This window comes from Heloderma suspectum, chromosome 1 (genome assembly GCF_057233095.1).
Source record: "Heloderma suspectum isolate Gila_16-S chromosome 1, 16-S_ref, whole genome shotgun sequence".
Classification (NCBI taxonomy): domain Eukaryota; kingdom Metazoa; phylum Chordata; class Lepidosauria; order Squamata; family Helodermatidae; genus Heloderma; species Heloderma suspectum.
Genome location: NC_139458.1, coordinates 423,973,533 through 423,997,230, shown reverse-complemented (window position 1 = coordinate 423,997,230; position 23,698 = coordinate 423,973,533). Strand labels below are relative to the sequence as shown.

Genomic DNA, 23,698 nt, shown 5'->3' with positions numbered 1-23,698 from the left:
GGGAGTGCAAGTGAACAGCGTTCTGCTCTCCTCGGGGCTGCCTCCTTTGGGGCTGTGACCGTCTCTTGTTTACACTGCCCAAACCAAGAGAGAGAGAGAGAGCAGGCAGAGGCAGCAGCAACCATCCTTGCCCAGTCTTTGAGAGACAGAGGCTGAGCGAGCATGTAAAGACAGCCACTGTTCTTCTTGCTCTCCCTCTCTCTTTGCCAGGCACTGAGAGGGAGAACTCAGGTGAACAACTGAGAGGATGAAAGGGGGTTGGACAGATTCCTGGAGGAGAAGGCTATCCATGGCTACTAGTCTCGAAGGCTATTTGCTCCCTCCCGTATCAGAGGCAGTGAGCCTATGTACACCAGTTGCTGGGGAACATGGGTGGGAGGGTGCTGTTGCGCTCATGTCCTGCTTTTGGATTCCTGGTTGAGAGTTGACTGGCCACTGTGAAGAGAATGCTGGACTACATGGACCCTTGGTCTGATCCAGCATGGCTTTTCTTACGTTCTTATGTCCTTCCCCAACTTGGTGCTCTCCAGATCTTTTGGACTTCAGCTCCCAGCAGCCCTACCCAGCATGGCCAATGGTCAGGAATGCTGGGAGTTGAGTCCAAACCTTCTGGGGTAGCCTGCTCTGTCCTCCATCACCCAGAGGGAATGGGCTGCCTGCCTCTTCTTTCTAATTAGGCAGTGCCATAGATTGAGTTCTCCCCACCACAGTGCCCAGGGAAGGGGAGCAAGAGAGGATCAGCTGCAGCTTTGGTGGGGTCAGTCTGGCTGAGATTGCCATTTACTGTTGGTTTCTGCTCACCAGCCACAGCTGCTTTCACTTCAGAATAAAAGAGCATTAAGAGGCAATGCTAAATTTGCTTTTTAACAATTTTTCTTTTAATTTTTTGCTGCAACAGACTAACCCAGCTACTCCTCTTGAAACTGTTACATCCAAGTAGACATGCATGTATAGGACTGAACTGCAAACCCCTCCCATATCCCATTCCATTGTCACCTGTGGCCAGGGGAACTGGATATAGGAGAGGTTTGCAGCCCAACCCTGTGCATGCATGTCTGCTTGGAAGACACAATTTCCAGAGGGTTAGCCATGTTAGTGTGTTACAGCAAAACCAGGACACGTTCTTGTAGCATCTTAAGGACTTAACAATACCAAATTTATTATGGCGTAAGCTTTCCTGGACAATGGAAGTTTATGCCACAGTACATTTGTTAGTGTTTAAGGTGCCACAAAAATATGCCTTGTTTTTACTAGAAGTAGGTCCACTGAGCTCAACTTTGAGGCGACTTACTGCCAAGTAAATGTGTTCAGGACTGCAGCCTAAATCTCCTTTCTTTTTCTTCTTTCTTGAATTCCAAAAGGAGAATTGTGGAGCTTCTGGCACAGATCGACAGATCTTGCCTCCTTCTTTCAGGGTGAAGATGTTTTTTATAGTAGTGTGCAAAAAGTTGGTAGCAGCAACTGGATTAGTAAAAGAAACTGATTTTTTTTAAAAAACAACAACAAACAGCACAAAATGTGTAGATGCTATCAATTTGTTAAAATCATGACACCTGAGATTGCAAGCGACTCCATCATTAATCTGTTTCAGGCTTCCATTTTTGTTGATAGTGATCATGCTGCATTTTTAGTTGAACAGCATAGTATTAAATGTCATCTTAATACAAGTGTAATACAAGATAATGACATTGAATAACTGTCACAGGTTTTGTTAATTAACGTTCATGTTATATGTAAAACTGGTAAAATATTTATTATTATTTTGGCCTATATTTGTTCAGTCAAATGCCTAAACTTAGCTGGGTGACACAGAAATACTGTCACCCCTACCATCCGGACAGCACAGTCCTCTGCTTTTCTACTCAGAAGTCAATTACACTGAGTGCAATGAGGCTTACTCTCAGATAAGTGGGTATAGGGTTGCATCTTAAAGTATACTTCTCTGGCAGTAGATCCCACTGAAATCAAAGGTACTGACTTCTGAGTAAATGTGGCTAGATCAGGCTGTTAAGTCTTCAAACATTTTAATTCGTCAGATGTTAGAGACGTGGATGAGCCAAGGATAATTGTAGAATTTCACATCTTTTTCATCCAGGGCATCTATCAGTGACGGTTTCAGACATCAAAACAGTTTGAAGTAAGACTTCAGATGTCAATGAAATACAAAGCAATATCTTCATTACACATATTTTAGAGTATGTTCTTCAAATTAATTTATAAATGAGGCTTCCGTCAGATAAGTGTGACTGAGCAGTTTTATACTCCAGTGTATATTATTGTCTTTTCTGAGATAATATATTGTTGACTTACTGATCTGCAATTACGTCAAAGGATGTGTGTTTTCGTTTTCTCCCTCCCTTTCTCTTTTGCTAGGCCTGTTAGAATGGACTTTACAGAAGCCTATTCTGACAGATGCTCAGCTGTTGGGCTTGCAGCTAGAGAAGGCAATGCCAAACGTCTGAAGAAGCTAATGAAGCAGGGATATAGCATTGATGTTCCTGATAACAGGGGTTGGATGGCAATCCATGAAGCAGCATTTCACAATGCAAGCGAGTGTCTGAGGCTCTTAATTCGTGCAGGTAAGGAAATATGGGGTCTTGTGCAGAAACAATACAGTAATGCAAGGACAGCCAGCTTCTGTATTCTTTGGGTGCCCTCTTTTCTCCAGTATTAGAGTTCAGAAGGGCCCAGAAAGTCGGGATCTACAGCAGAGGTTCCCCAACCCTTTTGAGTTGGTGGGGAATTTTGAGAGCGTGTTGTGGGCACTCTCACGAAATGGCTATCACGGTAGGTGTGGCCAATCACAACACATTTCCCAGAAGGCTAAAAGAAAAGTAACTTGTCCAAGAAACTAAGTACCAGGCAGAGGTGGGGGATGAGCTCCAAAACACAAGACCACCCTTCTGAATCTACAGTTGTCTGCGGTAACACACATTTCACAGAAAGCAAACTGATGAGGCTTATAGGAAAGTAACATGGCCAAGAATGCCACATGGGGCCCAGATGGCTGTGGAGACTGGTACTTCACTTTGCAGCATGGCAGCTTCCCAGTGTAAAAAATAATAATTTTTAAAAATCTAAAAAAATAAAATGAAAATGAAGAGGGGTAGGCAGGTGCCAGGAGAGATGTCCCTGGGCACAGTGGTGCCCAAGGGCACCATGTTTGAGACCCCAAATCTACAATGTGGAGGGTAGTAAATGCTTTGCAAATGTAGATTGGGAAGGGACTGAATAACAGATACACTACCCCTTCAGAGGCAAACTGGCAATGGTCCTTTGGCCTCCCAGAATGCGTTGAGTATCAACAGTTAACAAGCGTAGTGTATCAGCCAAGAGGTTGTGCTGAAAATCATGAAGTCCCTGGTTTAAACCTCTCCTCTGACATGGTTTGGAAAGAACCAGGAACTGCAGATTAAAGAGTGTGAGAAGAGCAAAGAGGACCCAGATGAAGAGGGAGCACGTGAGCCCTGGGCCAGCTTATCTAACACCTAGTCGTGGGTTGGTGTTACATGCGAACTGAGCCTCTGTCTTGTGGACCCAGCCTGCATTGGTAAAATGTGTTATGCTCTTCTCTGAAGCCAGACCCCTATTTAAGCACCCAAGTCTCCTTCTTTTATGAGATGATTCTTGCCCTAATGGCTTTGCGGTGAGTTCCATGCAGAGGGCAGCCCTTTGAATAATCTGAAGTTGCATTGAAGTTAGTTCTTTCTTTGATGTATGAGCCAATTTTCTATGTAACATCACCCAAAGTGGCATATAACAACAACTAGAGGTACTTTTAGATTTATGCGAAGCAAAAAGAGTGAAAATCACAGTATAATTGCAACCTAAATCAGCCCTTAATGCATAAGAACCTGCCTTTTACTAAGAGTATTTGTCCATCTAGCCCAGTATGGTCTATGTCGAGTTTCAGCAGCTCTTTGCAGTCTCATCCAGGGTTTTTCACATGATTCTTTTAACTGATGCTGGCAGGGATTGAAGCCTGGACCTTCGGCATGAAGAGTGTGTGCTCTACCACTGAACTGTGGCCCCTTCTCTCCACATATAAAGGAGAATGAGATGGCAGAATCCTGAGATGGCAGAATAGGCTGTACTTCTTTGGACTGCAGGTGAGGGAATGCCACTTTGGAATCCCCCCGCCCCCATAAAAAGAAAAATAACTGCAAAGTGCATCAAATAGAGAAGTTGTCACCCACCCCACTCCCTGTTTGTTACCTTTCTACTTGCAGGGAGGTGTGGATTTTTTTTGTTTTTACATGGGGCGCATTACAAATATTATCTCTACTGCAGTCTGAAGTGCTACAGTCCATTCTAGCATCTCACAGCTCCACTACCACATTGGCCAGGCTGTCTGGGGATGGGAGTTGTAGTCCGATCCATCCAGCAGGTATGAGGTTGGGGTAGGCTGCCCTAAGATATTCTGCTGTGCCTACCTGCCCGCTTGCTCTCCACACATCACATTTTGGTGGCTGCCAGGAATGTAGTGCTAGTTGGGGGGGCCCCTGTGACATTATTCACATAACCACCCTTTATGTAAATTTCCCCACTATGTGAATGTGAAAAAGCATCAGTTGTCTGAACTCCTCACCACATGCTACATGCTATATGGTCTGCATGCTACCAGTCAAAACCTAAGCAGAGCCAGTGCAAGCAAGCTTCTCTCACTGATTCCATTTCAAAATGAGTGATTTAATTTTTTTAGAATGTTTGCAAGGCTAAACTTTTATATTATTACCAGCACCCTCTGATAACTACATAAGATCAAAGACATATGAAGGCACTTGCCCATTACATCTTTCTGCAAGTCGTGGAAGCTCGGAATGTCTTGCTCTTCTCCTGGAATCTGGAGCCGATCCTAATGAGCTTACTAATGATGAAGCCACACCTTTGTTTTTAGGTGAGTACAGCCTACTCTGAAAATGTAGGAATGATCCTGGACATTAGTTAATCTTTCCCATATCCTCATGTTCCAAGCTTTTCTCCTTTCATTTCTGGTCATCATCAGCTTAATTGTACTAGCTGTGGGCTGTGCCATAAAAGAATGCAAAGATTAAAAATGGCAAGGACTGCAGCAATTGTCCAGAACTTTACAGTAATCTAAAACTACAGCTAACAAGAAGCTGTATTTAGCAAATATAGTGGAGTTGTTATCATAACACTTCTGTTGCTCTTATCCTGCGAAGGCACAATTCCCAGCTGGTTTTGTGGTTGTATCCATCAAGAACCTCTGAAATATACGTAGTTGAAGATTGTAAGGCAGAGCATGCCTATGTAAAAGGGGGGTGTCAAATGTAATAAATAGCTTTCAGATACTATACTTGAGCCATGAAGCATGCTCATCTAGAAGAATGTACATCGACAAATCAATCTGAACAGCGGTATTGCGGAGCTGGTTTTAATTAATGCCTTTGCCTGAAGAATGCTTAAAAATGTCAGTTCAGTAGAAGTGCACCCACAGTGATAAATTAGATTAAGTCTAGTCTTGCATGACTTTCTTAGCAAACTGCATCATTCTTTTCTTCTGTAAAGCAGAGGCCATGGGCTCAAATGGGATTAAGTTTAACTTCCTGTTTGGACTCGATGGTCTTATAGGCCCCTTCCAATCCTACTATTCTATGCTTCTATGATTCCTCTCTTTGGGGGGATGTGTCTGATTCTCAACCACTTATAAGATGAGGGTAGGGCTTTTGGTCTTTTTTTTTTTTTTTAAAGCAGCTTCCCACACTGAAGGACAAACTGCTTTTGGGTCTTGGGGCAGCTTTCAAAAGCAGTTTGTGATGTAACGTGTGTGCGTATGTTCCTGTTCAAATTTGAAGAAGCCAAAACATCTCACTGGGTGTGGAGAAGCCCCTGGAAGCACTTAAGTGTGTTCACTCATTAGTATTAACTAACAGCTGATAAGCCAGATGCGTGCTTCTTTTGCTTCTTTTTTTAAATGGGGTATAGCTACTTTTTTCATTTTTATATATTGTATTAGTTTTCCATATACAAAGACTGTTCATAATAACCCTCCTCCCCCTCCTCCTCGCAGCCTGGGTGGAAAGAACCGTGCCGGCTGCCTCTCTGACATTGGGAGCATGACCTCGGAGGACGAGGAAAGGGGCGGTTCAGTGGGCAGGAGCTGAGTAGACTGCTGAGGCCAGGATACGAGCTATCCTGGCGCTCTCCAGCCTCCTTCCTTCCCTGTACGAAACGCTTTTGCTAGACAGACAAAAAAGCCCGTCTACCAAAAATGCAGGGTGCGAGGATGGGGAGCTGACAATCGTCTCCACGCTCCTCCCGCCCTGCACAGGATGAGTGTAAGTCTATGAGTTTGAGGGCTTATGGTCATTGTAATAGTATTAGAACATAAGAAGAATCATGCTGGATCAGACCAAAGGTCCCTCTAGTCCAGCATACTGTTCACACAGTGGCCAACCAGCTGTTGACTGGGAACCCACAAGCAGGATGCAAGTGCAACAGCACCCCCCCACGCCCCCATGTTCCCCAGCAGCTGGTGTACATAGGCAAACTGCTTCTGATATTGGAGGTAGCACATAGCCATCAGGACTGGTAGCCATTGGTAGATTTCTCCTCCAGGAATTTGTCTAACCCCATTTTAAAGCCATCCAAATTGGTGGCTGTGGCAAAATCACAATACTTGCCAGGTGGAGTCTATATTAATGTTTATATGTGTTTGCTGTGTTAAATAGAACCCTAGAATAGCTAACTGTTTGGTAGTGTGTGTGTGAAAGGTGGGATGGGCTTGTGTGTGAGAGCGAGAGGAGACTGAGTTTATAAAAGACAGGAGCAGAAGTTTAGATGGTTAGATAGGGATAGAGCGAGGGTTTGGAGAAAGGGGAGACAGGGCCTCAGGGTTTGATTAAGCTACATCTAGACAGTGGAGTTGTGGGAATAGGCGTTAGAAGGGGTAGAGTAGGCAGGGTAAGACTGAGAAATCAGTGATCAATTATAAGAGATAACATCTCTTGTACTAAATAAAGTTTAATTTGTTCATTTTTAAATGATAAAATCCCACATCTTGTTCATCTTTCTGTGCTAACAGTAGTGTTCTTATTTCCTGGGTACTTTTCCTGGTTTGGTAAAGGGAACCAATTAGGCATACTGGGCATCTCTTTCCTGGTGAATTTAGGGGCTGAAGCTTGTGGAACAGTGAGGACAGCTGTCCCAAAGCAGAAGCAGACAGACCTGTGGGAGGGTTATGTCACAGTGGCCATCACTACATGTTGTGGTAGCGAATTCCATAGTTGAACTATGCGCTGTGTGAAGAAGTACTTTCTTTTATCTGTCCTGAATCTCCCAGCAATCAGCTGCATGGGATGACCCGGGTTCTAGTATTGTGAGAGAGGGAGAAAAATGTCTCCCTATCCCAATCTCCACAGCATGCATAATTTTGTGGACCTCCATCATGTCTCCCCTTACCCTCCTTTTTTCCAAGCTAAACAATCCCAGCTGTTGATGCTCCTGACCCTTGATCATTTTAGTTGCCCCTTTCTTCACTTTTTCCAGCTCTACAATATCTTTTTTTAGGTATGGTGACTAGAATCGTACACAGTATTCTAAGTGTGGTTGCACCATAAATTTGTATGAAGGCAGTACGATATTGGCAGTTTTATTCTCAATTGCTTTTCTAATTATGTCTGACATGGAGTTTGCCTTTTTTACAGTGTTCTCACACTGGGTTGACATTTTCATTGAGCTGACCACTACAACCCCAATAACTTTTTCTTGGTTTGTGAGTGCTAGCTCAGATCTAAAACCAATGTTTTTGGTTATTTAATGTAATATATAAGTTATTATTGTTTTCTTGTTACTGCTACAGAAGTGGAGAAATGTTTCTGGCTTTTTCTGCCTTGGGTGCCAAAATTGCATGGCTGGCCTTGGGCGCTGTGTACTTCGACTTGGGCAGTGGCAGTCTGCTCCACCTCTGGCAACAGAACATCCCAGGTCCACCTTGGACCTAGCAAGAAAAGTTTCTCCTTTCATGCCCAGATGTTTCCTGCAAAATTCAGGGCCACAGACTGTGCTGGAAACATTTGGGGAGGGATTGTAGGGTATTTTGATGCTGACCATAGGAATCATGGAAATACTAATGATCCTTAATTAACCTAGAGCTGAGTATCTATAGTGTGCCAGCAGGTGTCAGTGGCACTCAAGGAATGGCAAAATGCTGCAGCTGCACTGGTTTATACAGCTTTCATGGAGATTTATTCACAAAGAAAATGAGGAACTTGGGGTTTTTGAGAGGTGGGAGTCAGTGATGCTGAAGCCGGGTTCTTCTCTTAAGAAAGGCGTTCTGCTGACTTCTGTAACACTCTATCGCTTGGATTCTCAAACTCTGGGAAGGAACTAATGCAGAGCAGGGATGGTCATGAGGCTGGGGTTGGAGGCGATGGTTTGTTGCTGGAAGATGAGCAGTGGCTGGGAGTTCTTTCCAAAAGTGTGCACATGCATGCACTCTCTGGGACGCTGCGCAGAAACTCTGCAGAGAGCACCTGGAGGAAACTGCTGCTCATGTCCTTCAGGTGAATGTCTAGAGCAGCCCTTTGTATCATCCTCTTTGCCCCCTTCCCTTCCAGCCCAACAAACCCTGTCCGGCTGGGGCAGCTTCTTCACTTGCCTGATCCTCCGGTGGTGTGCTTAACCCCTTCTCTGGCATTGGATATCCCGGAAGGTAGAATAGGTTTCAAAATGAGGCCTGGATTTGAGAAATACTGGAATATATAGGGGTTGTATTTTGTAGCTACAGGCATGCAATGAATGGTATATCTATCTCCTTTCCAAAGTCAGTGTCTGCATATAGACTCTGATAGTGGTGAACTGGAGGAGAGGGCAGGATGGGAGAAGTAGAAATCTGCTATCTCTGTGGGCAAAAAGTGCTTCCCCCCCCCCCCGCCACTAATACCTGGTGGGCACAGTTTGTGGGTAAATGCGTTCCCCCATCCTGCCAGGTGATATCGCCAGCAGCAGAGGACAAGGATTAGGTGTTTTTCCCGCACCGGCTGGGGCAGGGCTAGGGGGGCCATGTGTCCTATTTTATGGAAGACAGCCCTGTATTTGAAGACATCCTCTATTTAGGAGCATAGGAAGAGCCAGTGTGGTATAATGGTTAGAGTGCTGGGCTGGGTCTGAGGAGGTCCAGATTCTTGTCTTCACCCAACCATGGAGAGGAGGAGGGTCATGTAAGCCGCCTTAGATTCCTTGCAAGAACAAAAAGGACGGGAGATAAATGTAATAATAACATATACTAGGCCAGACCATTGGTCCATCTGGCCTAGAATTGTCAAAACCAACTGGCAACAGTTCCACAGGGTTTCAGGCAGAATTCTTTCCTAAACCTGCAGAAGCCAGGGATCAAACCTTTAGCCTTGTGCATACAAAGCAGGTGCCCTGCCATTGAGCTACAGCCCCTCCTGTTGAAGGGGTGTCCATGAACAGTTTAAAGATAAAGTACCTTAGGAAGGGAAAGCAGAGGGCCCTGAAGTTGCCCAACAGTACCTGTACAGCAGACTGAGCAGGAACACAAGTCACCTGGTCGGTCCTCCCTACTCTGGTGAGATGCAGTGTGTGAGATAAATGGTTAAATTTATTGTGATCACAGATCAGCAAAATGCATGGTGTTTCTATTTAAATCATAGTTACTATTTGTAACTATATGTAGCAGCTCTACATATCAGCCTATGCAAATTTTATGTAAACCTGTGTCTCCCCCCCTCTTTTGGTGATGTGTGCGTGAGCATACAAGGGGTTTGGGCTCCCCCATGAATGTTCATAGCTTCCCATTTGTATGTGCTAAAATTTAAGATTTAAGATTGAAACCTGCACCCATAATACATATGTTAAAATAGACAGGTCTCCCTTGAGTATTGTAGGGTGCCTCCCAAAGCTGCGTTTGCAGTCCATGACATTTTCTGAACAACGCTTACTAGAAGCATAGAATAGTAGGGTTGGAAGGGGCCTACAAGGCCATCGAGTCCAACCCCCTGCTCAGTGCAGGAATCCAAGTCAGAGCATCCCTGACAGATGGCTGTCCAGCCTCTTCTGGAACGCCTCCAGTGTGGGAGAGCCCACTACCTCTCTAGGTCATTGGTTCCATTGTCGTATTGCTCTAACAGTCAGGAAGTTTTTCCTGATGTTCAGCCGGAATCTGGCTTCCTGTCACTTGAGCCCATTCTTCCGTGTCCTGCACTCTGGGATAACTGAGAAGAGATCCTGGCCTTCCTCTCTGTGACAGCCTTTCAAGTACTTGAAGAGCGCTATCATCTCTTCCCTCAGTCTTCTCTTCTCAAGGTTAAACATGCCTAGTTCTTTCAGTCTCTCTTCATAGGGCTTTGTTTCCAGTCCACTGATCATCTTTGTTGCCCTCCTCTGAACCCTCTCCAGTTTGTCTGCATCCTTCTTAAAGTGTGGCGCCCAGAACTGGACACAGTACTCCAGATGAGGCCTAACCAGTGCTGAGTAGAGGGGGAGTAATACTTCCTAGGATTTGGAAGCTATGCTTCTATTAAAGCAGCCCAAAAGAGCATTTGCCTTTTTTGCAGCCACATCACATTGTTGGCTCATTCAGCTTGTGATCGACAACAATTCCAAGATCCTTCTCACTTGTAGTGTTGTTGAGCCAAGTATCCCCCATCCTGTAACTGTGCATTTGGTTTCTTTTTCCTAGGTGCAGAACTTGGCATTTATCCCTATTAAATGTCATTCTGTTGTTTTCTGCCCAGCACTCCAGTCTATCCAGATCACTTTGAATTTTGTTTCTGTCTTCCAAGGTATTAGCTATCCTGTCCAATTTTCTGTCATCTGCAAATCTGATCAGCATTCCCTGCACCTCCTCCTCCAAGTCATTAATAAAAATGTTGAAGAGCACTGGGCCCAGGACTGAGCCCTGCGGTACCCTGCTCGTTACCTCTCCCCAGTTTGAGAAGGTCCCATTGATAAGCACTCTTTGAGTCCAATTTTGTAGCCAACTGTGGATCCACTAGATAATTGTTTCATCTAGCCCACTTTGAGCTAGTTTGCTCATCAGGATATCATGGAGCACTTTGTCAAAAGCTTTGCTGAAATCGAGCTATATTATGTCTACAGCATTCCCACAGTCCACAAGGGAGGTTACTTGATCAAAAATGAGATCAGATTTGTCTGGCAGGATTTGTTCTTGACAAATCTATGTTTTCTTCGAGTAATGACTGCATTGTTTTCAAAGTGCTTACAGATGGATTGCTTTATCATCTGCTCTAGAATTTTCCCAGGGATTGGTGTCAGACTGACTGGGCTGTAGTTCCCAGGTTCCTCCTTTTTGCCCTTTTTGAAGATAGGGACACCATTAGCCCTCCGCCAGTCATCTGGCACTTCACCGTCCTCCATGATTTCTCAAAGAGAATAGACAGCGGTTCTGAGAGTTCTTTTGCCAGTTCCTTTATTACTCTAGGGTGCAGTTCATCTGGCCCTGGAGATTTGAACTCATTCAAAGTAATTAGGTGTTCCTTGACCATATGCCTGTCGATCTCAAGCTGCAATCCTGCCCCTTCAGCCTGTACTTTGCCTTTGCCTGGGGGGTCATAGACCCTCTTTTGGGAGAAGACTGAGCCAAAGTAGGAATTGAGCACCTCTGCCTTTTCTTTGTCATCTGTTACCGTTTTGCCATCCTTATTTAATAGCTGAACAACCATTTCTTTCCTCTGCCTTTTTTTATGCACGTAGCTGAAGAAAGCCTTTTTGTTGCTTTTAGCATCCCTCGCTAACCTCAGCTCGTTCTCAGCTTTAGCCTTCCTGACGCCATCCCTGCAATTCTGTGCTACCTGCCTGTACTCTTCCTTTGTTACTTGGCCTTCTTTCCACTTCCTATATGTGTCCTTTTTCATTTGCAGGTCATCTCTAAGCTTTTTGTGAAGCCACATTGGCTTCTTCTGTTGTCTTCCACCTTTTCTTCTTGTTGGAATTGTTTGTAATTGTGCCTTGAGAATTTCCTTTTTTAAAAGCTCCCACCATCTTGGACTTCTTTTCTCGTTAGAATCACTTGCCATGGGACCCTACTGATCATTGTTCTGAGTTTATTAAAATCAGCTTTCCTAAAATCCAGGGTACGCGTTTGACTACACTTGGCTTTTGCTTCCCTTAGAACCAAGAGCTCAAGTACAACATGGTCGCTTTCCCCCAGAGTTCCTGTAACTGCTACTTTATCCACTCAGTCATCTCTCTTGGTTAGGATCAAGTCAAGGATAGCCGATCCTCTAGTTCCTTCCTCTACTTTCTCTAGGAGGAAGTTATCTGCCACACAAGTCAGGAATTTCCTGGAGGGGCCATGTTTTGCAGAATTTGTCTCCCAACAAATATCGGGGAAATTGAAGTCCCCCATTACTACTGCATCATGCTTCCTTAAAACATTGGCTATTTGCTTTTCAAAAGTTTCATCCTCGTCTTCTCCCTGATTGGCTGGCCGGTAGTAGACTCCGGCCATCAGTTTCCTTTTATTCTTTGCTCCATTTATTTCAACCCAGATGCTCTCAATGGGGCTACCAAGCTCATCCTCCTGTATTTCTGTGCAGAGATACGTATTTTTCACATACAGTGCAACTCCACCTCCCTTTCTGTTTCTCCTGTTCTTTTTGAACAAGTTATATCCTTCAATTGCTGTATTCTAGTCATGAGAGTCATCCCACCAAGTCTCAGTTATACCTATCAAGTCATAATTTCCCTCTTGTATGAAGAGTTCAAGTTCGTTCTGTTTGTTTCCCATACTCTGGGCATTAGTATATAGACATCGAAGACCATGTGCTTCATAGTCTGGCTTTCTTCCTACATGTGTCTGAAGACTATGATTGGGCGCTATTAGAGCTGTTCTTTCTGTTGCAGTGCATGCGCCTACGTCCATTGTTACCCCCAACTTTACATCTCCCTTCCCCGTAGGATTCAGTTTAAAGCCCTCCTGATGAAGTTCTTCATGCTGTAGCCAAACACATTCTTCCCAACCTTTGTGAGATGCAACCCGTCCCTTGCCAACAGCCCATCTTCCAGGAAGTATAGCCCGCGGTCCCAGAATCCAAATCTCTCTCGTCGGCACCACCTTCGTAGCCAGTCATTCACCCGGAGTATTTTTCGTTCCCTTTCTATCCCTCTTCTAACTACTGGAAGTACGGATGAAAAAACTATCTGGGCCCCAAAGTTCTTGAGTTTCCTTCCCAAAGCTTCAAAGTCTGACGTGATCTCTTCGTAGCTCCGCTTGGCGGTATCATTTGTTCCCACATGGATGAGAAGAAAGGGATACATGTCAGTGGGCTTTATGAGTGCAGGCAACCTTTCAGTCACGTCTCTAATCCGTCCTCCCGGGAGACAACATACCTGGTGAGTCCACGGGTCTTCGCGACATACTTGGGTCTCGATCCCACGCAACAAGGAGTCTCCCACTACTACCATTCTTCTCTTCTTCTTGTTGTAGGCTTGGGTTTCATCGCTTCTGTTTGACTGACCTTCAGCCTCTTGCTCACTCTCATGTAGGTTCCCCTGTGATTCTTCCTCTGCAGGCTGTCCTCCAGTCTCATCCCCAAGTACCTGGAATCGGTTCCACAGCTCCACTGCTTCCACTGGTGCAGAGTGGTGTCTAGTTCTTCTTCTCCTAACTGTCACCCTTTTCTAAGGAGTATCCTCTACTCCATTTTTCTTCACCTCAGCATTTCCCACTTCTGCCTCATCTTGCTGTTGCTCTTCAAGCTTCTGATCTTCCCTTTGCTGCTGTAGTTCCCCCATTCTGTCCAAGAACTCTTTGTGTTCTCTTATTACCCGGAGGGCCCACAGTCGCTGCTCCAGTCCACTTACTTTTTCTTCCAGCAGCGTGATCAACTTGCACTTGTTGCAGGTGTCGGCCATGTTGTTCTCAGGCAAGAAAACAAACATTGCACACACCTTGCAGGTCACCACCACTGGAGAGTCTTGTCCTTCCATAGCCTCTTTTCCCTTTTTGTGTCTAGCTTTGTGATTGTTCTAGACTAGCCTGTGCCTGCTCCTCTACTCAGTATACGTTAAGAGCAGAGTCCCACTGGTGTGGAAGTGTGTGTTACAAGACAAATAAATGAAAAAAAAAGTTAGTTAAACAAGAAAAAAATGTTAGGGGGCTCCTCCTTGACCTCCACTGGCCAACTCCTGTTTGCTCCCCCTGGTTGCTCGCTCTGGTCACTCGCTCTCTGGGAGCTTGCTTGCTTCTGTAGTCCCTGGGCTAGTTGGAGCAGCTTGCTCTGCTTTGCTCTGCTCAGCTGGGAGGCAGGAAACAGACTGAAGCTTCCCGCCCAGTCAGCTGCTGGGAGTACTCAGGCCACACACCCCCAATTCAGTTGGAGCTCTCAGAAGCACCTGGTGAGCTCAAAGCCACTAAAATGTGGTAAGCTGAGCCAAGGGGTCTCCAGTAAATACAGCTTATCACCTTGTGGTTGAAATGCATCTGTTTAACATTTTGTGCTCTTTAGAGTATTCCCAGTATGGATTATTCTGAAATGTTCCTTTTTTATGTGGTTTGTTTATGTTGGCTCTCTTATGTAAATGAAGGTCTCCCCCTATTTCTTTAGTCATTTTTTTTACAAGTTGCTGAAGAAAAGATCGTGAATATTTTTTCATACCTTTTTAGCATTCTGAGTTCCTGTATTCTTGCGTTTGCTAGGAGCAAGCATAGCTTTTTAGTATGACGAAAACATTTGTGGCAAATGCAAAGGGAGAAACAAGCCAGAGCTTCTTTCCGACTTTATGCTGAGCTTTAGAGGCACTTTGAAGTGGTGGGACTTCTCGCTGCTTCCAAGTGCTGTCCACAGCCCTGTGGACATGAGACCCACCCCTCTCCTCAGTTGGCAGAGAGGCAGGCTCAGTGGCTATCCCAGATTTTTGGCTGGTCATCCCAGTGTGTGTCTCAGGGGATGCAGTAGGTAATTGGCTCTACTTCCAGAGTCACCATTTTGCAACTGGCTCCACTGAATACAGAAGGCAATACCCAGTGCTGCTGCTACACTGGTGGGAATGAGCACTAGTGCATTGGGAAAGTAGCACTTACTAGTGCAACTGGAAATGACTGTTTCCGGAACAGAACGAGTCAGCGGAAGTCATAGAAGGGAGCGGTAGTTCTGGAGATAGTAGTCTTGGATAGTTTCTTCAGTTGCGCTAGCAAGTGCTACTTTCCCATTGTACTAGTGCTCATTTCTGCTAGCACAGTGTGTTTAGAAGTGGCGGATTACTGGCTGTAAACCTCAATCAGATACTGCCCAGAGAAACATTCTTCCTAATCTTCTGGATCATTAGAAATAGTGAAGAAGGACAGCTTATGCAGTATCCACTGTAGCTTATGGGATCCTCGCCTCAAGCCTTACATTTTCTAGCTCCTAGTTCACGTCCCTGGTGGTGACTTTGCATTATTATGGGGAGGGGCCATAGCTAAGTGGTACAGGACATACTCAGGTTCCAAGTTCAATCCCCAGCATCACCAGTTTAAAAAGATCCCAGGTTGGGGACTGGGAAAAATCCTGGCCTGAGGATCCCTGGAGATTTGCTGCCAATGGACATCTGTGGAGATTTGTTGCCAATCAGAGGAGATAATACTAAGCTTGATGGATCAGTGTTCTGATTTGATGTAGGACAACTTCATATATCCACATTTTCCATATCTCTAAGCAATCAGTTGCTTGAGGCAGGGCTGGCCTTCATACAGTCAGGGCCAGAAATATTGGAACAAGGATAACTGTTTTGGCAGTTGGCCTCTGTACACCACCACATTGAAGTTGAAAGGAAACACACCCAGATGGGAGGGAAGTCAGGACTTTCAGCTGTAATTCAAGGGGTTTGACAAAAGTGGGGCACTAACCATTCAGGAAATACAGCCAGTGGCATACACACACACCCATCGTTGGTGGCTCATAAGTAATGGAACAAACCAACATCATTTCAAACTTAAGGATTGCCTTTAACACCTGGATGAAAATCCTTTGGAGTCAATGACTGCCTGAAGTCTGGAACCCATTTTGTTGTTGTTCAGACGTTAAGTCGTGTCCGACTCTTCGTGACCCCATGGACCATAGCACGCCAGGCTTTCCTGTCCTCCACTCTCTCCTGGAGTTTGCTCAAGTTGACCAAATGCTGACTTTCCTCCCTCGAGATGCTTTGCCAGGCCTTCACTGCAGCTGCCTTCAGCTGCTGCTTGTTTTTGGGTCTTTCTGCCTTCAGTCTTGTCTTCAGTAAGTGAAAAGCATGCTCTATTGGGTTGAGATCAGGTGACTGACTCGGCCATTGAAGAACATCTCACTTCTTTGCCTTGAGAAACTCTTGGGTAGCTTTTGCTGTATGTTTTGGGTCATTCTCCATCTGCAATATGAAGTGGCGTCCTATCACTTTGGCAGCATTCGGCTGAATCTGAGCAGAAAGTATAGGCCTATACACTTCAGAATTCATCCTGCTGCTTTTATCAGCAGTCAGGTCATCAATAAACACCAGTGACCCAGTTCCATTGGCAGCCATACATGCCCATGCCATAACGCTGCTTCCACCATGTTTGACAGATGATGTGGTATGCTTTGGATCATGAGCTGTTCCTTTCCTTCTCCATACTTTTCTCTTCCCATCATTCTGGTACAAGTTAATCTTGGTTTCATCAGTCCAAAGAATCTTATTCCAGAACTGGGCAGGCTTTTTTAGGTGTTTGCTGGCAAAGGCTAATCTGGCCTTTTGGTTCTTGAGCGTTACTAGTGGTTTGCACCTTGTTGTGAAGCCTCTGTATTTACATTCATAAAGCCGTCTTTTGACTGTAGATGTTGACAATGACATGCTTACCTCCGCAAGAGCGTTCTTGACCTGGCTAGATGTTGTGAAAGGGTTCCTCTTCACCATGAGCAGAATTCTGCGGTTATCCACTTTAGTTGTCTTCCTTGGTCTTCCAGGCCTTTTGCTGTTGCTGAGCTTGCCAGTTAATTCCTTCTTTTTCAGGATGTTCCAAACTGTTGTGTTGGCCACTCCCACTGGTTTTGCTATCACTCTGGTGGGTTTTTTTGATTCCTCAGCCTAATGATGACCTCCTTCACTCGCATGGACACCTCTTTGGACCTCATGTTGGGAGTTCCAGTGAACAGCTACCACATGCAAATGTAACACTCAGAACCACCTCCAGGCCTTTTTTCTGCTTGATTGGTCATGGGGTACCCAGGAAACAGGCCACACCTGGCCATGCAGCTGCTTGTCAGCCATTTGTTCCATTACTTATGAGCCACCAACGATGGGTGTGTGTGTCTGCACTGGCTGTACTTCCTGAATGGTTAGTGCCCCACTTTCGTCAAACCCCTTGAATTACAGCTGAAAGTCCTGACTTCACTCCCATCTGGGTGTGTTTCCTTTCAACTTCAATGTGGTGGTGTACAGAGGCCAAATGCCAAAACAGTTATCCTTGTTCCAATATTTTTGGCCCTGACTGTACCACCACTTAAAACCATGGAAGCAGAAGACATCTCCATTTTCTATTTTAAAGTTACAAAACAAACACACAGATATGATGCTCCCCACTCTAATCAAAAAGGCAATAGTCTATGCCCCGTTTAAAACAAAAAAAAGGACAGATTTCCAAAAAAAGGACAGATTTCCGCACGATAGTCATCCCTGCTTGGAAGGTAATTTCATGAGGGCCTTTTTAGTGGATGTGGTAAGTGGAACGCGTTACCTCAGCTTCTGTGGTTCGCTGGTTATTGTAATTGTGGGATGTTTTTAATAGCTTGATTGTATTTTATCATGTTAAGAAAATTACAGAGAAGGATATGCTGTATGCATGCTCTTTTTGTAGAGCTAAGTTGGGAGTTCAGAACTTGCTAGAGATAAAAGAACTTTATATAGGGGAGACTCTGTATAAATACTTATAACATTGAAAAATCTTCACTTGGATAGCAGACCTCATGATACAACTAAGTGTCCATACAGGGGAGAGGTCACACAAATGCTCACACTGTAACAAGAGTGTTCATGATGCATTAAGCCTCCATGAACTTGAGAATGCACACCGGAGGGAAATCCCATAATTGTTTGGACTGTGGTAAGATTCAGTCTCTGCACATACATTATTTCTCATCAAAGGATCCACAAAGAGGCCATATTCCCCCTTACAACCTCCAAATATAGAAGAGGTGATCAGCTGGGACCATGATTTGGGTGTTATTATTATTTTTAATCTTGGAAGGTAATTGCATGAAGCAGGGCTTTTTTTTAGTGGATGTGACATGTGGACTTCCCTGCCTCAGCTTCTGTAGGTCACTGCATGTTTTAGTGAGATGGTTTTAATACATTACTGGTGCAATCCTATGTTTTATCTGGATGATTTTAATAGCACAATAGTACTTCACCATTTTATGAAATTTGCATTTGGGAGAAACTGGAGAAACAGAACATTTCCCCTCTGCCAGAGAAATTATAGCCATCTTTTATTCCCCTTTGACACAGGGGCGTTCCCATGGCAGCAGCCATATGAATAAATGCTGAGATGGTAGTGAGGGGTCTCCTGGTAATTAAGCCAGGTTATAAGGGGTCATAAAGGTAAATGTCGAGCATCTGATTGTATTGTTATATGTGGTTGTATTGTTATATTGTGGTTTTAATGTTCTATATATTTTAAATTGTTTTATTGTGTGTTGTTTGGTTTTAATTTTTGTGAACAGCCCAGAGAGCTTCGGCTATTGGGCGGTATAGAAATGAAATGAATAAATAAATAAATAAATAAATAAACAATTGCAGCAATGTTCTTGGTCATACAGTATGACACAGGAACATGTATAAAGAGAAAAATGGTTCTTTTGCCATCATACCCTAACTCGGTTCAAAGTCTGCCATTGGCTTGAAGATTCAGGTTTGTTAAAAGGAAACAGGATGATTAATGTCGAGTAAGAAGCCCTCATTTTGGTTTCACAAGAGAAAGGATTAAAATGCGGATGTCTGTTTGAAGGAGAGGCCTCTTTCTCAATGTCCCCACTCAAAGCTAGAGCGAGACTTCATTCATAACAGCACAGTAAAGAGCTACAGGCTTTCAACTGAAGTTGGTGAAAACAACTTTTGGGTGCGTCTGGACTCCTGTCTGATATCTGATATTCTGGGCTTTGTAATTACTGACTAAATTATACTTTTACATTTAATGTAAACCAAATTTTATGAGGAAACAAAGATATACATAACATATTTTAGGTTCCTATTTAATGTCTGACCAGAGGAAACATCAGCAAGTAGTCCATGAAGTACTTGAATCATCCTATAAGCCAGAAGAAACAGGAAGAACTGGAGGCAGAGGAAGGCTGGTGCACAGCATCTGTTCCTATTTGTTAGGAAGTTTAGGGAAATTCCTAAACCTGTTCCTGTTTGTGGGATGGAGCTAAGGGAAATCTGATCTGAAGGAAAAGCTGTTGAGATTTTATTTAGCCAGTTAAGACACAGCTTAGGGATGTTTATCAGTAAAATATGCTTTAGATCAATAATTTTAATAAGGAATCAAAGAAATAACTATGCTGGGAATCTTACAGAGAGGATTAAAAAAACATTTTCCCCCATGGCTTCATTATTTCCAGACATTTTATGTTTCTTGTCTTTCTATAAAAGTGTTCTTATTACAGTTATTAGAAATAATTTTGGTAGGAGTAAGGCTGGGTAACAATATATTGACACTTTGTCTTAAATTCTAAAAGGAAATATTTCATAATCCAAACTATTCTATTTTTCCAATTTTTCGGAAAAAAACAAAAACGAAAAAAATTCTTGGGTATTGGGTTTTTTTCCTGCATTGAAACTTTATTCCCTTGGAAAATCACATAACCAGACGTATACCTACCCTGTGTCTTATGTCCTTAAAATATATTCGTCAGTGGCTGTGTTTCAACGCATAAATATTTTACCTCCAAAGCAGGTGTCTCTTTGGAATACAGTTCGTTCTTTTATGCATGGGAATAGAAGGTTGTGCTGCACGACCACTTAGAGAATTAATTCTGACTTTGGTATTGGATGAGAAACTACATTCTGATAATTGTGGTGATTAAGATGAATGTTTGATAATAATGGTTTTTAACCTTCTGTTCCAAGCTGTTGAAAATGGACATACTGATGTGATAAAGCTTCTCCTCCAACATGGAGCAAATATTAATGGACCCCACTGTTGGTCTGAATGGAATTCTTTGCATCAGGCAGTGTTTCAGGTAATCTATAAATCTATAATTTCATTTCCATATAAATAAAGTTTTACTCTTTTTTGTTGTTGTTCAAATGACAGTTTTGTATAGACTTTGCACGTCGTTCCTTTTTCTGATTTATGACAACCTAGTGCAGAAAAGTCAGTCTAAATGCAAATGATCATTCTGAATAAGGCAGGAATTGCACTGAGTGTTAAACAGTAGAGATTTTAAATAGAGAAAAGTATTACACACATTTTAGAAATGCTCAGACATAACATGAACAATAAATCTGTTGTTGTTCAGTTGTTAAGTTGTGTCCGACTCTTTGTGACCCCACGGACCATAGCACACCAGGCCTTCCTGTCCTCCGCTCTCTCCCGGAGCGTGCTCAAGTTCATTTTCATTGCATCGGTGATGCTATCTAGCCATCTCATCCTCTGCCGTCCCCTTCTCCTTTGGCCTTCAATCTTTCCCAGCATCAGGGTCTTTTTCAGTGAGTTTTCTCTTTGCATTAGGTGGCCAAAATATTTGAGCTTCAGCTTCAGTATCTGTCCTTCCAATGAGCAGTCAGGGTTGATTTCCTTTAGGATGGACTGATTTGACCTCCTTGCAGTCCAGGGGACTCGTAAGAGTCTTCTCCAGCACCACAGTTCGAAAGCATCAGTTCTTCTGCGCTCAGCCTTCCTTATAGTCCAGCTCTCACAGCCATATGTTACTACTGGGAAAACCATAGCTTTGATTAGATGGACCTTTGTCGGCAAGGTGATGTCTCTGCTTCTTACTATGCTGTCTAGGTTTGCCATAGCTTTCCTCCCAAGGAGCAAGCGTCTTTTAATTACATGGCTACAGTCACCGTCTGCGGTGATCTTGGAGCCCAAGAAAATAAAATCTGTCACTGCTTCCATTTCTTCCCCTTCTATATGCCAGGAAGTGATGGGGCCAGATGCCATGATCTGAGTTTTTTTAATGTTGAGTTTCAAACCAGCTTTTGCACTCTCCACTTTCACCCTCAACAAGAGGCTCTTTAGATCCTCTTCACTTTCTGCCATTAGGGTGGTATCATCTGCGTATCGGGGGTTGTTGATAATTTTCCCGGCAATCTTAATTCCGACCTGTGATTCATCCAACCCGGCGTTTCTCATGATGTACTCTGCATATAAGTTAAATAAGCAGGGCGACAATATGCAGCCTTGTTGTACTCCTTTCCCAATTTTGAACCAATTGGTTGTTCCATGTGTGGTTGTTACTGTTGCTTCTTGTCCCTTGTACGGGTTTCTCAGGAGACAGGTAAGGTGGTCTGGTACTCCCATCTCTTTAAGAATTTGCCACAGTTCGTTGTGATCCACACAATCAAAGGCTTTAGCATAGTCAATGAAGCAGAAGTAGACGTTTTTCTGGAGTTCTCTTGCTTTCTCCATGATCCAGCGAATGTTGGCGATTTGATCTCTATTTCCTCTGCCTCTTCGAAACCCAGCTTGTACTTCCGGTAGTTCTCGGTTCGCATACTGCTGAAGCCTAGCTTGTAGGATTTTGAGCATCACCTTGCTGCCATGTGAAATGAGCGCAACTGTACGGTAGTTGGAACACTCTTTGGCATTGCCCTTCTTTGGAATTGGAACGTAAACTGACCTTTTCCAGTCTTGTGGCCACTGTGGAGTGTTCCAAATTTGTTGACATATTGAGTGCAGCACTTTAACAGCATCATCTTTTAGGATCTTAAATAGCTCAGCTGGAATACTGTCATCTCCGCTAGCTTTGTTGTTAGTAATGCTTCCTAAGGCCCACTTGACTTCACTCTCTAGGATGTCTGGCTCAAGTTCAGTGACTGCACTATCATGGCTATCAGGGACATTCAGATCTTTCCTGTATAGTTCTTCTGTGTATTCTTTCCACCTCTTCTTAATCTCATCTGCTTCTGTTAGGTCCCTGCCTTCTTTGTCCTTTATCATGCCCTTCTTTGCACAAAACGTTCCCTTGAGATCTCCGATTTTCTTGAAGAGATCTCTAGTCTTTCTCATTCTGTTGTTTTCCTCGATTTCTTTGCATTGTTCATTTAAGAAGGCCTTCTTGTCTCTCCTTTCTGTTCTCTGGAACTCTGCATTCAGTTGGATATATCTTCCCCTTTCTCCCTTGCTTTTCGCTTCCCTTCTTTCCTCAGCTACTTGTAAAGCCTCATCAGACAGCCACTTTGCTTTCTTACATTTCTTTTTCTTTGGGATGGATTTAGTTGCTGCTTCCTGAACAGTGTTACGGACCTCTGTCCATAGTTCCTCAGGCACTCTGTCTATCAGGTCTAATCCCTGAAATCTATTCCTCACCTCCACTGTATATTCATAAGGGGTATGACTTAGGTCATACCTGAATGGTTTAGTGGTTTTCCCTACATTCTTCAATTTAAGATGAAATTTTGCAAGAAGCAGCTCATGATCTGAGCCACGGTCAGCTCCAGGTCTTGTTTTTACTGACTGTATAGAGCTTCTCCATCTTTGGCTGCAAAGGATATAATCAATCTGATTTCGATATTGACCATCTGGTGATGTCCACGTGTAGAGTCGCCTCTTGTGCTGTTGGAAAAGAGTGTTTGTTATGATCAGCGTGTTCTCTTGGCAAAACTCTATTAGCCTTTGTCCTGATGCCCAAGATGTCAATGTTCAATCTTGCCATCTCATGTTTGACCACCTCCAGCTTACCTTGATTCATTGACCTTACATTCCAGGTTCCTAAACAATATTGTTCTTTACAGCATCGGATTTTCTTTTCACCACCAGACACATCCACAGCTGAGTGTCCTTTTGGCTTTGGCCCAGCCACTTCACTCTTTCTGGCGCTCCTTGGAAATACCCTCTTTTCTTCCCCAGTAGTATATTGGACACCTTCCGACCTGAGGGGCTCATCTTCCGGCGTCATCTCTTTTAGCCTTGTGATACGTTCCATGGGGTTTTCTTGGCAAGAATACTGGAGTGGGTTGCTATTTCCTTCTCCGGTGGACCACATTTTGTCAGAACTCTCCACCATGACCTGTCCGTCTTGGGTGGCCCTGCACGGCAGCTTATGGCTTCACTGAGTTACGTAAGCCCCTTCGCCACAACAAGGCAGTGATCCATGAAGGGGAATAAATCTGTTACTGGACATTAATTTACTTGAAATAATTGTTTTGTCCCAGCACATTGGGACCCTCAACAGCAGACAGAGGTTTCTGAAATTAAAAAATAAGCACTAGCTGGAAAGTTTTAATGTCTGTTGAAGTCCTGGGATGGGCTACCCTGCAATCAAGATCTTCTAGAATCGTGGCTAGGTTCATAGAACACATCCATCATAGGCACCATAATTATGAATCGGGAAAGACCTATTTAAATGTTTTAATAAGCCGAATGTATCAGTTATCAAAACTGTATTTTTATTTTTCTTCTTCTAACTTATGGGGCTTCTCTATTGAGGTGATGCAAGATATAGTCCTCATGACTAGTAGACACTGATAAAGTTATCCTCCCTTTCTAACCTGCCATATTTCTTTAAACTCAAGGAAGGTAAGAACTATTTGTCAT

General features: G+C 43.8%; 1 protein-coding gene across 1 annotated transcript in view; it reads left to right on the top strand.

Annotated features, from left to right (window-relative positions):
* The window catches only part of ASB3 (ankyrin repeat and SOCS box containing 3), a 77,080-nt gene that overhangs the window by 27,759 nt on the left and 25,623 nt on the right, over positions 1 to 23,698 (top strand). Inside the window, 3 exon segments of the mRNA XM_084829236.1 lie at positions 2,374 to 2,579; positions 4,739 to 4,897; positions 20,065 to 20,177. Of these exon segments, the coding sequence (XP_084685362.1) occupies positions 2,374 to 2,579; positions 4,739 to 4,897; positions 20,065 to 20,177 (478 nt within the window).